Genomic DNA, 15,621 nt, shown 5'->3' with positions numbered 1-15,621 from the left:
CTTTTACTCGTTTTGCTGTGTGTCATGGAGTATTGTCCTGCATGAACACTACAGGCTGATTGGCTGAAGTACAAGTAAGGAACAATTTGCTGTTGAAGAAAGTTCTGATGTACATTTGCATTCACTCGGCCCTATAGCTGTACTCCTGCTGCATAAGACATGCCCCAAGCCATGACGCTTCCTCCACCTTTCACTGATCTTTTCTACACACTTTGGGTTTAGTCTTTTTTAAATTAGTCGCCGAACATAATCCTTCCTATCGGACCCAAATTTATTACATTTGCTTTTATCACTAAAGGGAACTCTGGACCAGTTCTCTGGCTACACAACATGCTCCCTAGCAAAGCTCAGTCTAGCCTTTTGATTTTTTTTTTTTTTTTTTTTTTTTTTTTTTTTTTTTTTTTTTTTTTTTGCTTATGGGAGGTTTGGTTTCTGCAGTGTTGGCCTTCAGTACAAACGGTATGGCAAAACAGATCCTAACCATGTTCAGCACTGAACTGGCAAGCAGTTCCAGCTGCAGTGTGTAAACAATTACCTATTGCAATGTTCCCCAGTGACTGGTCTTTTCCTTTTATTTGTATTCCCTGGACAACCACCCTTGGGCGACTTGAATGAATTTTTAGCTTTGTAAAGACCCAATATTCTTGAAATCACAGATTTGGAACTATCAACTTGTCTAAGCGCTTTGGAAAGTCTTGACTTGAAAAGCGCTATATAAATGATGATCATTTCATTCCTATGGCTGATCGGGTCATCCCTTCCGTTTTCATCTGGACAACATGCTGCTGGAGGCTTTCCGTCACTTTAGAACGGCGCACCATCTTGAAAAGTCAGTAAAACTAGAAGTTAGACCACCTGTTAAATAATACAAAAAAAACAAGGAAATTAGCGCAGTGTGCTAGATTGGCATCATAAGCACCTAAAAGAGTTCTATAGTTTGGATCAGTGCGGTTTTTTGTTAAGATATCTTATCTATTCTGTGAAAAAGTATTACAGTATCATGGTATGCATACAACAACATTGCCTTAAACATAAAATGTCATTTTTTCCGAGTTATTCAATTGTTTGTAGATTCTTCTCTAATTTTGATGTTCAGTGTAGATTGGTTAATGAGCTTCCATATACAGGGTTCCATAGAGTTGTAAAGCCAAATCATGATCTGTTGGTGTAACACCGTGACTGTCAACTGTCGTTCAGACTGCCGTATATGTATTCCAGAAAGAACCTTATCATTGCTTTGCATATACTAAAATTCAAACAACAGAGAATACATTTGCACGAGTCATATTTTATCTTACAGCCAGATGTACTCATGAAAAGAGCAATCTATGGCTCGCGAGCCACAAATTGCCAATGCCTGCCCTAGTGGCTCGATTACTTCTTTGATTGAATTACTCCCCAAGCAAAATTGCTGTCAGTTTGTAGACTTTTTCAATGCTCCGCCCATCCGGCATCCCATTGGTGGTGCTGGCCTACATAAAGTGTGGGTGGGATTCTTTGCTGCTCAGTTTGCGCGTGATTGCACAGAACTGAACATGGACATGGGTGAGTTTCTAAAAATCGGAGCGCTATTGCCGCTCAAACTTTGCTAGTTCAGGCTGAGTGCATCCTTTGTCCTGAATTTGTGCCATGTGACGTGCACGCGAGCAGCATCTGCTTTGGTGGTTGTGTGTGTGTGCTCGTAGGGGCTTACATAAGGTCTTGATTAAAAAAGAAGGCTTGGATGGCGCTCGGATGCTTTCTCAGCTAACTTTTTGCAGGTGACCTTTGGCAAATACACAGCTAGCAACAGTTTGCTCCACTTGATGGCTCACGGTTGGTGAGGTTGTAAGGTTGGTGGTGAGTGGGCGCGGTCAAGAGAAAGTTGTTGTTGATGTTTTTCCCGCGATTGAGACCATGTCCCAAGTTGAACTCTGCTGGTTCTTTCCTGTGAACGCAGGTGATAGAATGTGGGTTTCCCATGATCCACATGATTCCCAAGCCGTCTTCCACGGGTTCACATCAGTCGAATATTTCCAAAAGTTTATTTATGCTGCATATTAATAAGGGAGGCCAAAGGGACAGAAAAACAAGAAAATAGTTTGAAAAAAGCCGTAGCCGAGAGGCCGTGTTAAGAAAAAGGTTATTTCCTACAATTACGTAACGGATTCTTGCAGTCTCATCCACAGGTTCATTCTGTTCACGCAGGTTCAATTATTTCATCAAATTTATCCATACAACCAATCTAAAAGGGGTGCCAAAGTGACCTAAAAACAAAGAAATAGATGTCAAAAGTTGGAGGCAAGTATGTTGTTTTTACCACGATCAACGATTCCTGCACTGGCCTCAGCAGGTTCATTCCGATCATTTTGTCAATCAATTTTAATCATATGGCAACTTTTAAAGTGAGGCCAAAGTGGCAAAAAAAAAATAGATTTGTAAAAAGAACAGACTCGAGTGGGCGTGGTTAGAAAAAGGTTATTGTTTTCCCTTGATAGATGCTACCGATTCCTGTGGTGAAATCCGCAGGTTCCTTTTGGTTCACACGGGTCGATTAAATTCCTCAATTGAAATGTATCGTTACAACACATTCAAATGTAGGCCAAAATGAGGTCAAAACGTGAAAAAATATTGAAATTAATTTCGGAGGTGACTTAGTTATTGATTACCCACGATCGACATGACTGATCCCGAGCTGATCTCCGCAGGTTCTTTCAGGTTCCCTCAAGTCGACGATGTCGCTAATCTTCTTAATTTAAACAACTCATTGAAAAGGGAGGCAAAAGTGACTCAAAAACGAGAAAATCAATTTTGTCAAATGGAATACAAATGGAAAAACAAATATAAGACTGGTTTATACTGTCTTTTTTCGGGGGTAAAAAGTGTCAGGTGGGAGTTTGAGTCCGAGAGAGAAGGAAAAAGTTGTAAAAGGCAAAAAACATTAACAAAGAAGCTTTTGATGCTGGGGTGAATGTGCCACAGAAAACACGTGTATAAAGTCAACCTAAACTGCGATGAAATTTAACACCTTTGATTAGTCCATTAATTTTCAATCCAGTAATTTAGACAATAATAATAATCAGGTTGCTTTGTTTTATCAACTTGAAATATATCGGAAACAGACAAAAAAAACTGCAGGGTTGCACGGTTGCGCTTCTTAATCAGAACCAAAACTTTCTCAGCCCCACAAAATATGCAGGATTGCGGGGTTTCACCTTTCGAAAAGAACCAAAACGTGATCAGCCCTCCCTCCCAAAACTGCAAGGTGACTTGGTTCTGCATCTTGACAATAAACAACTTGCTCAGCCCCCCCAAAAAACTGCAGCGTTGCAAAGTTCTAACACCCAACCGGGTTCAGGAGAGGTGAACCCAGAGCTGAGCTTTTTTGCAGGCATTGCATGGCAGGCTAGCATCAGTGCTCAAAGTCCAACCCCGGTTGGCCCTGACCCGCTGGACCGAGGTTGACGTAACAGCACCCTGCTAATGTTTAGCTGGCACTTGCGCAACCACATCTGGTCATTCTGGATTCAGCCTGCTAAGGAGACATCAAAAGAAGCGACCAACCTGGATGAAAGCCGAGTTCACCTCAATGCTGGAAAGGATTCTAGACTCAGATCTATGGAGTCCCTCTGATTAAACCTGAGAGGCTAAGCTTAGTCTTGGGTTTCATCTTATTTTTCGACCTGCGACGTCTTGGATCGGATTGTAAAAAGCTTAACAAACATCCTTGGATATTCTTGCGTTTTTATTACGGTCTTTCTTGATCATCTTCAGAGAGAGGCCGGGTTAATAAATTACGCTGGTCCCTTTTTGCTTTTGCCCGTTGCATGACAGTTGTCCTACTTGTTCCCAGCCACCTGCTCAGGATGTGGTCCAGGATACCGGAGCCCCCTCCATGCTATGAAGGGTGAGTTTCGGTGTGCATGTGTGTATCCACCAACATGCGTGTAACACGTGTTTCAAAGGCGAGCGCGAGAAGATTGTGTATCTGCCGTGTATCTACCGCAACACTCCTGTCCCTCAAGCAGACTACTTGGCCACTGTGGACGTGGACCCGGAATCTCCATCCTATTGTCAGGTGCGGTGGTCTTTGCTCACAGCTGCTTTTAGGTGGACTGCTCCGATCAAAATTAAGTTTCAGAGTAGGGTTTCAAAGTAATTTCAGGTATTCAAAATTGAGTTAAGCGTTTCTGTGTATGGTTTCAAAGTAGGTTCAGATATTTAAAATGGAATGTAAGGGTTTCTGAGTATGGTTTAGAGTTTCAGAGTTGGGTTTCCTTAATAACCACAATAAATATGCCTAACTGTAGATCAAATGAGACATCCTAGTTAGGGTTTAGGAATCAGGGTTATGCTTGGAGCAAGGTTAGGGGTTGAATTGGTTAACATTGAAGCTTGGGATAGGGTTAGAGCAAGTGTTAGAATTGGGTTCAAGGTTAGTGATATTTGTGCCTGAGCTGTTCTGGATAGTTACATTGCACTGCTGTTATTCTGATCAGCACTATACAGTAGTTAAAAACAGTAGTTTTTAACAATTTATTTGTGTGATGCAGCTGCAAATAAGTATTTGAACACATGTATATGATGAAGAATTCTGACTCTGAAAGACCTGTTACTCCACCCATTAGAAGTCCACCTTCACTCCATGTATCATCCTGAATCAGATGCACCTGTTTGGTGTCATTAGCTGCATAAAGACACCTGTCAACCCCATACAATCAATAAGACTTAAATTGTAACATGCTAAAGACCTAAGAGCTGTCCAAAGACACCAGAGACAAAATTGTACACCTTTACAAGGCTGGAAAGGGCTACGGAGCAATTGCCAAGCAGCTTGGTGAAAAAAGGTCCACTGTTGGAGCAATCATTAGAAAATGGGAAATTGTATAACTCTACAAGGCTGGAAAAGGCTACGGAGCAATTGCCAAGCAGCTTGTTGAAAAAAGGTCCACTGTTGGAGCAATCATTAGTAAATGGGAGAAGCTAAATATGACGGTCAATCTCAATCGGAGTGGAGCCCCATGCAAGATATCACCTTGTGGGGTCTCAGTGATTCTAAGAAAGGTTAGAAATCAGCCCGGAACTACACGGCAGGACTTGGTCAATGATTTGAAAAGAGCTGGGACCCCTGTTTCCAAGGTTACTGTAGGTAATACACTAAAACGTCATAATTTGAAATAATGCATAGCACGAAAGGTTCCCCTGCTTCGACTAGCACATGTCAAGGCCCGTCTTAAGTTGGCATATGACCATTTAGATGATCCAGAGGAGTCCTGGGAGAAAGTTTTGTGGTCAGATGAGACCAAAATAGAACTTTTTGGTCATAATTCAACTAAGCGTGTTTGGAGGAAGAAGAATGAAGAGTACAATCAGAAGAAAACCTTCCCTGCTTTGGGGGTGTTTTTCTGCACACGGGACAGGACAAGTGCACTGCATTAAAGAGGGTGACTGGGGCTGTGTATTGTGATATTTTGGGAACCACCTCCTTCCCTCAGTCAGAGCATTGAAGATGGGTCAGGGCTGGGTCTTCCAACACGACAACGACCCAAAGCACACAGCCAGGAAAACTGAGGATTGGCTCCGTAAGAAGCATGTCAAGGTTCTGGCATGGCCCAGCCAGTCTCCAGACCCGAACCCAATCGAAAATCTTTGGAGGCAGCTCAAACTCCGTGTTTCTCAGTGACAGCCCAGAAACATGATTGATCCAGAGAAGTTCTGTGTGGAGGAGTGGGTCAGGATCCCTCCTGCAGTGTGTGCAAACCTGGCGAAAGACTACAGGAAACGCTTGACCTCTGTAATAACAAACAAAGGCTACCGTACCAAATGTTAACATTAATTTTCTCAGATGTTAGAATACTTATTTGCAGCTATATCACACAAATAAATGGTTAAAAAATCATGCATTGTGATTTCTGGATTTTTCTTTTTAGTTTCTCTCACAATGAACTGGCACCTACGATGAAAATTTAAGACCCCTCCATGATTTCTAAGAGAGAAATTGCATAATAGCAGGATGTTCAAATACTTATTTTCTTCACTTTATATATACAGTTGTGGTCAAAGGTTTGCATACACTTGTGAAGAACATAAAGTCATGGCTCCAGTTTCCAGTTTTTTCTACAACTCTGATTTTTCTTTGATAGAGTGATTGAAACAGTTTTTTTGTCACAAAAAAAAAAACAATCATGAGGTTTGGTTATTTTATGACTATTATGGGTTAACAGAAAAAGTGATTAAATCTGCTGGGTCAAAAATATATACAGCAATACGAATTAGCAATTATGGTGACTTGGAAAGTTGTGTCAGTGAAATGAGTTTCATAGCATGGCCTCTTAGCTTCTTATGAGTGACTATGACTGGTGACTTCTCTGAGGCCATTTAAATAGGGCTCATTGGATTCAAACGCCCACAGGAAATTCACTTGGCCCCATTTCGAAGCAGCTGCAGGTCCCAACAGCAACAGTGCAAAGAATTGTTAGTAAGTATAAAGTGCATGGCACGGTTTTGTCACTGCCACGATCCGGAAGAAAACGCAAGCTATCACCTGCTGAAGAGAGAAAATTGGTCAGGAGGGAGAAGATTCAACTGAGGAATCGCCAAAAAACAGATCAACTAAGAATTAGAATCTGCTGGACCACAGTTGTCAGTGTCTGCAGTCAAGCGTGTTTTGCATCTTTATGGACTGAAAGGCTGTGCAAAAAGGAAGCCCTTGGTCTAAAGGCGTTACCTTAAGGCTCAACTGAAGTTTGCTGCCTATCACATAGACAAAGATAAGAACTGAAGGAAAGTTATTTGGTCAGACTAAACGAATATCTAGCTATTTGGCCACAATGCCCAGCAATATGTTTGGAGGAGAAAAGGTGAGGCCTTTAACCCCAAGTACACCATGCCGTCAAGCACGGTGGTGGTAGTATTATGCTGTGGGGCTGTTTTGCTGCCAATGGATCAGGTGCTTTACGGAGAGTAAATGGAATAATGAAGGAGGATCACCTTTAAATTCTTCAAGATAACCTAAAGTAATCAGCCTGAAGATTGGGTCTTGTGCGCAGTTGGGTGTTCCAACAGGGTAACTACCCCAAACACACATCAAAAAGGGTAATGGGATGGCTAAAACAAGCTAGAATCAAGGTTTTGGGATGGGCTTCCCAAAGTCCTGACTTAAACCGTATTGAGAACTTGTGGACAATGCTAAAGAAACAAGTCTATGTCAGAGAGCCATCAATTTTAACTTAACTGCACCAATTTTGTCAAGAGAAGTGGTCAAAGATTCAACAAGAAGCTTGCCCAAAGCTTGTAGATTGCTACCAAAAGTGCCTATTTGAAGTGAAAAAGGCCAAGGGACATGTTACCAAATATTAGCGCTGCTGTATGTATATTTTTGACCCAGCAGATTTGACCACTTTTTCTGTTAACCCATAATAAAGTCATAGAACTATGATTTTTCTCACTCTATCAGAGAAAAATCAGTCGTAGAACTAACTAGAAACTCAAGAGACATACATTATGTTCTTCACATAAGCAATATGATCGGGTTTAAATCCATATGCAAGGGCTTTGGGGGCCCCCCACTTGGTACTGATCATCACATTGTGACTTATGTTCTTCATAAGTCTATGTAAACCTTTGACCACAACTGTGTATATATATATATATTATATATATACAGTATGTGTTGCCTTAGTTTAATGTGTATACAAAGCTTTTATTTTTTTCAGCTCCAAATATAGTTGTCTTTTTTTCCCCAATATGGCTCTTTAAACACAACACGTTAGGGTTGGAATTTTTGAAAGTTGAAGGTTTCAAGCTAGAATTGGGGGTTGGGTTGGAAATAAAGTTTGGAATTCTTTGAAGGTCTAGGCTTCAATGTTGATGTCTTGCTGCTTTTCGAGCCACCTGCTACGTATTAGCTTGCATTTGCAGGTGGTCCACCGGCTGGTCATGCCCAACCTTAAAGACGAGCTCCACCACAGCGGCTGGAATGCGTGCAGTAGCTGCTTCAATGACACCTCCAAGAAACGAGATAGACTCATCCTGCCTGCACTCATCTCCTCACGCATCTATGTAGTGGATGTGGGGACTGACCCCAGGAAACCCCGACTCTACAAGGTCAGTCAAGGGTCTAATCCATGCTGCTACTGAGGGAATTGTTTTTTTTCCTAAGACCAGGGGACCAATAGAAAAAATGTTCAGTCCTTGTCTCTGTCCACTCCACGCATCGCCCCGGTATTGCAGTACCTCCGGGAACGGTGCAGTCGCAATGATCGCAGCAAGGCTTTAGGGCTAGGACCTTAGCTTGGCCTTTTGGCTGAGAGTAAGTGTCCCGGCTCCTAGGCTTTGTAGCGTATTATGAACTGACCGATAACGGATAATGGATAATGAATAACGAAGAAAGAACAATAACCCTTAAAAACCCCAAACCCCCCCTTATCACTGGATGTGATCAAATTTGTTAGCCAGTAAATTAAAAAATCACAGTCATATATTTCAGACGTGATGAATCCACAGCCATCTAGAGACCAAACCTGTGGGAGCACCAGCCCACTTATAACTGCACTGAGATCAAACAGTTACAATGGCTAAGGACTCACAGGTATTGAAATTGGCCTCCATGGTCCTGCTCTCATTATACAAAGACCAGATAACAGAAAGTTTTTCCAAGCATATTCATGCCTCACTTAAGTCAAGCATTGGATCCTATTTGAACGATGTTAGCTAATTACCGCCTAAGGCAGGAAAACTATAAGTTGGACTCTTCAAGGGTCTGCCAGGACCTCCAGGCTCTTGTAACTTTTAAAGGATATGCTAGTCACCCAAGTGCCCTATGTCCCCTCTCCAGACCGTGGAACCGGTGGAGCTGTTCTGGAAGTGCGGCCTAGCCAACCCTCATACGACCCACTGCCTGGGAAACGGTCAGATCATGATCAGTTGCATGGGGGACCCGTCCGGGAATGGCAAAGGTGAGACTGGTAATGGAACCCCATACAATTGCAAGTTTCGGGACTGACCTGGACTGTTGCCGTTTCAGGTGGCTTTGTGCTGCTGGACGGTGAGACCTTCGAGGTGATTGGCAACTGGGAGCGTCCTGGTGAGGCTGCACCCTTCGGCTACGACTTCTGGTACCAGCCTCGGCACAATGTGATGATCAGTACCGAGTGGGGCGCCCCCAAAGCCCTAGCATATGGATTTAAGCCCGATCATGTTGCTGAAGGTGAAAATCAAAACAACAAGGACCGTGTCTTTACGCTTTAACTTTGAGACTCCACAGCTTTGGGTAGTCTGCATTGAAATTTCGGTCTTCAGAACCAATGGCAGTCCCTTGTCGTTCCAGGTCATTATGGCACTTCCCTTCACGTGTGGGACTGGACCACGCACGAGAGGATCCAGACCCTCCATTTGGGAGACGAAGGCCGCATTCCTCTTGAAGTCCGCTTTCTCCATGATCCGGACGCTACAGAGGGTTTTGTTGGCTGTGCACTCAAGGGGACCGTGTTCCGGTTCTACAAGGAGTCGGTGAGCAAGCTTCTTCAGTTTCGGACTCTTCCACCCAGCAGTGGTAGAGAATACAGGCTCACAAAAACAGCAGTGAATGCCTGTGTATTGTGTTAGGCCAACCGGCAGGTCAGTTAGCTGGTATCTGTTGGTTGAGTCGCAGCATCAATCCGAGGGAAGGGTTTCCACATTCCCTTTTTTCCACAACTGTTCCTGTATTTTTTTCTATCTTTAGTCTTGTCCCCCAGACAGGAAAGTGGGCTACAGAAAAGGTGATCACAGTCCCAAATAAGAAAGTGGAAGGATGGATGCTTCCTGAAATGCCAGGTCTGAGTGACTTTTTGCTTTCTTGTCTGCCTGACCGTGTGACCCTTGCCCAAAACCTGTACCCTTACGTCTGTAGGCCTGATCACCGACATCCTGGTTTCCTTGGATGATCGTTACCTTTACTTCAGTAACTGGCTGCACGGTGACATTCGACAGTACGACATTAGCGATACCAGGAACCCTCGACTAGTTGGACAGGTCGGATGTTAGTCTGCAAGTTGTTTTTGAGGACCCGCTTTCATACCATCTGTCTTTGTCTTCAGGTGTTTTTAGGAGGCTGCATCATCAATGATGGAGCCGTCCGAGTCGTGCAAGATCCAGAAAAGCAGCCGCAACCTTACCCACGTGTTATTCAGGTATTTCGGACAGAACGTCTGCCTGGCTACCTGTCTTCTACGTCTTTTCTGTCTTCTGGTAATTAGCTTTCCGTTGTTTGTCAATTCAGTCCATCCACCTGTCGAGTTAACTGTGTTGGATTTCACAAGGCTTTGTGGATTAGGGTTGGAATTAGGGTTAAGGTTAGAGCTCAGGTTAATGCCAGGGTTAGATCTAGAGCTGGGGTTGGAGCTAGGATTAGGGTTATAGATTGGGTTATGGTTGGAGCTATGGTTTTGTGGCATTGCCTTGCCTTCATAATGGTGCCTTTCATTCTCTCGCCAGTATTGAGTATCTTTTACTTTTGTCGGAGCTAGTGTGACCAACTAAACAAAAAAATCTTGTTTGTCCTTGCACCCCTCTGCGCCTGAGGCGGACTTGACACCACTGGTCCAATCAAGCTGCAAACCATCTGTGAAATCACTTCTTGATGCGTCTAACTTATTAGCGCTGCCTCTTTCCAGGGGAAACGTATCCAAGGTGGACCTCAAATGTTGCAGTTGAGTCTAGATGGTAGAAGGCTGTACGTGACCACATCGCTCTACAGTGGCTGGGACAAACAGTTCTATCCTGATATGATCAAGTGAGTGCTCCTTTCCGCCCACACAGGACTGTGGTTTATTCATGAACAAGGGTTAAATACCCAACAGTGGGTTTTTAGTGTTTTTGACTACACTCCCAATAGTCCCTTGAATGTACCCTGGCACATGAAACAATACCTGATTTTAATTATTTAATCACTAGTCCCCTGTGCACTATAAAAACTGCTCCTGGCTTTAGTCTCCTTAATTGTGTAGGAGAGAGCCAAGGAGTAAGACACTGGCGCTTGGTTGCTCATCACCCATTAACTCAGACTGGGAAAACGGCCATTTTAGGGTTTGCTTGACAAATGAATTGTGCACAGTGATTTCTTGTTCAATAACTGCAGGTTGTATATGTTTCTGTCTATGTACATTTTTTTTCAACATACTTTTTCGTACAAAGTAAAATACTTGGCCTTGGTCTTTATTTACTGGTTGCCTGCCCTCCAGTAGTTTGGAGCTATTCTTCTGACACATCCCATCAGTAAAAGGTTTACGTTTTGTAATAACATCATTCAGATTCAGATTCAGATTCAGATTCAGATCTACTTTATTGTCATTCTAGTACACGTGTATACAGAACGAAATGTCGATGGATCTGACTCCCACAGTTTCCCTCAGTGTCCTTCAGTGTACAGATATAAATAAAGCTGTATTGTGTTATTTACCATAGTGCCGATAGTGCAAGAAGAGACGCTAACCAGATGTGCAAGATGGGCAGTCAGGTTAACAAGTCAGGTACACAGTACCATTATATTGTAAACAATAACACTGTAAGTAATAACACTGTAAGTAACAATAGTGCAGAGATCAAATGTGCAAGGAGTGGCAAGCTATAAAAAAACTGCCACTAGTGCAAAAGTCAAATTAGCAGCCGTTTAGATTTAAGTTAACTATATGTTAGATTGACCATTTAACAGTCTAATGGCCAGGGGGACTAGACTATTGCGGAGCCTGGTGGTCCTGCACCGCACACTGCAGTACCTCTTCCCAGAGGCTAGCAGAGTGAATAGTCCATGATGGGGGTGAGAGGGGTCCCCGGTAATGTTCTTAGCATGGGATAAGCAGCGCTTCTGGCCAATGTCCTGAATGGAGGGAAGTGTAGTCCCGATTATTTTCTCCGCTGTCCTCGTTACCCTCCTCACACTACCCCAGTCGGTAGCGCTGCAGCCTCCACACCACACAGAGATACAGCTGGTCAGGATACTCTCTATGGTGCCCCTGTAGAAAGTGATGAGGGATGGTGGGGGCAGGTGGGCTCTCCTCATCCTCCGCAGGAAGTACAGGCGCTGCTGTGCCCTCTTAACCAGAGATGCAGTGTTCACGGACCAGGTGAGTTTGTTTGTGATGTGCACCCCTAGGAACTTGATACTGCTGACAACCTCCACAGCCTTGTTGTTGATGCAAAGTGGGGCATGGTTGGGCTGGTTTTTCCTAAAGTCGACAATGATCTCTTTAGTCTTGTCAACATTCAGGACCAGGCTGTTGTCCTTGCACCAGCCCACCAACTGCTCCACTTCCTCTCTGTAGGCCAGGTCGTTGTCATCCCTGATGAGGCCCACCACCGTTGTGTCGTCAGCATACTTCACGATGTGGTTTGTGGCGGACCTAGGGACGCAGTCGTGTGTCATCAAGGTGAACAGCAAGGGGCTTAGGACGCAGCCTTGGGGGGAGCCCGTGCTGAGGTAGATGACATCTGAACTGTTCTGACCTATCCGCACAGATTGGGGTCTGTCACAGAGGAAGTCCAGCAGCCAGTTCCGCAGGGGGGTGTTGAAACCCAGAAGCCCCATTTTGTCTACCAGATGTTGTGGGATGATGGTGTTGAATGCTGAACTGAAGTCCAGGAACAGCATCCGCACATGGGTGTTCTTCTCCTCTAGGTGTGTCAGGCTCAGGTGAAGCGCAGAGGAGATGGCATCCCTGGTGGAGCGGTTTGTCCTGTAGGCAAACTGAAAGGGGTCGAATGAAGAGGGGAGACTGGAGGTGATGTGCTCTTTAACCAGTCTCTCGAAGCACTTCATTATGATAGGAGTCAGTGCAACGGGCCGGTAATCGTTGAGTGATAAGATCTGGGTTTTCTTTGGCACTGGGATGATGTTGGCAAATTTGAAGCATGATGGTACTTTGGCTTGGTCTAGCGAGGTGTTGAAAATGTCTGTTAGTACACAAGCCAGCTGATCGGCGCACTCCCTAAGTACCCGCCCCGGAATGTTGTCCGGGCCTGGAGCCTTCCTTGTGTTGACCCTTCTCAGGGTCTTCCTCACGTCAGATGAGTCCAGGTGGAGTGCTCTTTCGTCCTGATTTGGAGCCGCTTTCACTGCAGGGGTGCTGTTTTGTGCCTCGAACCTACCAAAGAAATTGTTGAGGTCATTCAGAAAGTCCATGCTAGTGTTCTGCACTGGGGTGGTGTTTGGCTTGTAACTGGTGATGGCCTGGATGCCTTTCCACATATCCCTGGTGTTGGTTGTGCTGAGGAAACGTTCCTGAATCTTTTGACTGTACGTTCGCTTTGCTAGTCTGATGGCACGGTTCAGGTTAGCCCTCGCTGATAACAGCGCCTCCTTGTCACCAGATCTAAAGGCAAGGTTACGTACTTTTAGTTGATTGCGTATTTCAGCAATTAATTATAGTGTTAACTTGATTCTTGCTACATAACCTTTGCAGGGAGGGGTCTGTAATGATGCAAATTGATGTGGACTCCGTCAACGGGGGGCTAACTCTCAACGAGCACTTTCTGGTGGACTTTGGGAAGGAACCTGGCGGTCCGGCGCTTGCTCATGAGCTAAGGTATCCCGGCGGAGACTGCACGTCTGACATCTGGCTGTGAATAGGCCTGTCTGCACCCTACTCGAGCATTCCAGACCTAACTATTGTCGGCGCTGCTGGATCTACCAACTGTAAATTGCTTGCTAGCTGCGATCGGGTCCTCCAATGCACTTTTGCAATAAACGAGTCAAGCATCCGTCTTGTCATACTTTTTGTGCATTATTTAACACTTTTGGAGAAGACAGATCCTTTCAGGACGTCACACTTTAAAAGGTGTACTTATAAAAGCAACCGAGGTATGTGTGCTAAAAACATTGTGTTTAATGACAAATCCATGGTTACATGGTTAACAAACAAATCAGTTGTTAATGTGTTTTTTCTCATGTGCTCAATGATGAGATGAGACGTGTTGGCTTGGACAAGTATTTACTCTTGTGTCACTCACTCTACCCACCTCTGCCTGTATCTCAAAATTCTACTCAAGTAAAAGTACTGTTACTTAAGAATAATATTACTCAAGGAGAAGTAAAAGTAGTCGTCCAAATACTTGAGTGAAAGTTAAACAGTACTTAGTGAAAAACTAATCAAGTACTGAGTAACTGTAGCAACGTTGTATTTATCGATTTTTTTTAAACAGCCAATCAGATCATCAAATTATCAAAGTCCATCCAATTGAGAAAAAATACATTTAGTTTTAAAAGTAGATTAAAGTAATCAACGTAAATTTAAGTGCGTTAATAAACAATAAAATAGAAATAGTATAAATCAAATACAGTAAGCACATGTAGCACATTTAAAGCCCCAATACTTATCTTAACAGGCTCTGCTTGTATGTATGTATGTACACACTAAAGTGTATCTATATATAACTAGGCTAAACTTATATTTAAATGCACTGCGTATTTAAGTACATATTTGATGTAAGAGTAATTGTTAAAACAGGAAGGTTGGATCAAAGACGCTGAACGGTTGAGGGTATTAATACATTTTACTGCAAAGCACCTTTCAGGACACCCAAGTTCGCCATACACAGAATATGAAACAGTATTAGAACTAGCAAGTAATAAATACAAAAAAAAAAACAAAGTATAGTTCAAATTAGAATTCGAGAAACTTACTGCAACATGATTCCCAAAGTTGAATGTAAAATGCTCGAATGCAGCTTTTAAATCTATAAGGGAAACCTGCTTTTGATGTGAAGCCAGGAGTACTCCTCCTCTTCTGTGTTCTCATAGTCGGTATTGCTAAGCGACATTTCACATCTGTTTCATCTGTAAACTAAACAGACAACTCACTCCGTCATTCACACCTAGGGACAATTCGGACCGGCCAATTAACCTGACATGCATGTTTTTGGAATGTGGGAGGAAACCGAAATGCAAGCACGGGGAGAACATGCAAACTCCACACAGGAGGTTCGATCTTATGACCTCAGAACTGTGCCGCACACGCACTAACCACTGCAAAAGGACATCTGCCTTTAGAAGCTGTTCCCCAAAATATAAAGACAAGCATAAACGGACAAGAGGAAGTCAGTTACCATGGCAACCATCAACAAAAGCAAGTTTTTCACTCTTGACGGTAGTTTTACACAATATCTTTCATGTTGGCATATTGTTATATTCTAACATACAAAACACCAATGTACATTGGTGTTTCCTTTATTCAAGTGTGCAGATTTTTTTTATTAAAGCCTTAATGGGCAAGACACTGAAACCCTAATGACCCCAATAAGCAGGTCGGCGCCTTGCATGGCTGCATGGCCGCTATTGGTGTGTGATTGTGTGTGAATGGGTAAATATGAAGCACATTGTAAAGCGCTTTGGGAGGTCTTCATTGACTTGAAAAGCGCTATATAATATGCAGACCATTTACCATTTAAAAGGACACTGTAATATTTGACCACTAGATGTCGCTGTATTGTGCAGTAAAACCGAAAACAAGTGCTACAAAGCTGTCGAGTTTCTATAAATTATATTCATTCGGTTCAAAATCTAATTCAATGGTTACCAACTCGGCCAGCAAGTAGTGCTCACGGTTCCCCACATGGAATCATTCGAAATAGCCTCACATTGTGCCTAGCATTTATTATATAGGAAGC

General features: G+C 43.4%; 1 protein-coding gene across 2 annotated transcripts; it reads left to right on the top strand.

Moving 5' to 3' along the window:
* Window positions 1–1,514: 1,514 nt before the first annotated feature.
* Window positions 1,515–13,716, top strand: selenbp1 (selenium binding protein 1). 2 transcript variants are annotated; one of them, XM_088326663.1, is made up of 12 exons: window positions 1,515–1,545; window positions 3,833–3,886; window positions 3,945–4,057; window positions 7,900–8,085; window positions 8,816–8,936; window positions 9,005–9,187; window positions 9,308–9,489; window positions 9,717–9,795; window positions 9,872–9,993; window positions 10,059–10,151; window positions 10,635–10,753; window positions 13,419–13,716. In XM_088326663.1, the coding sequence occupies exons 1-12, from the start codon at window positions 1,536–1,538 to the stop codon at window positions 13,579–13,581; spliced, it is 1,425 nt and encodes a 474-aa protein (XP_088182789.1). In that variant the 5' UTR covers window positions 1,515–1,535; the 3' UTR covers window positions 13,582–13,716. The 2 variants fall into 2 exon arrangements, with proteins under 2 accessions (XP_088182789.1, XP_088182791.1); XM_088326665.1 differs by having other exon boundaries at window positions 1,517–1,545; window positions 4,008–4,057.
* The last annotated feature ends 1,905 nt before the right edge of the window (window positions 13,717–15,621 follow it).

The sequence above is a fragment of the Urocampus carinirostris genome, chromosome 2 (genome assembly GCF_059441175.1).
Source record: "Urocampus carinirostris isolate Australia breed hairy pipefish chromosome 2, RoL_Ucar_1.0, whole genome shotgun sequence".
Classification (NCBI taxonomy): domain Eukaryota; kingdom Metazoa; phylum Chordata; class Actinopteri; order Syngnathiformes; family Syngnathidae; genus Urocampus; species Urocampus carinirostris.
This window is presented reverse-complemented; position numbering and strand designations above follow the sequence as displayed.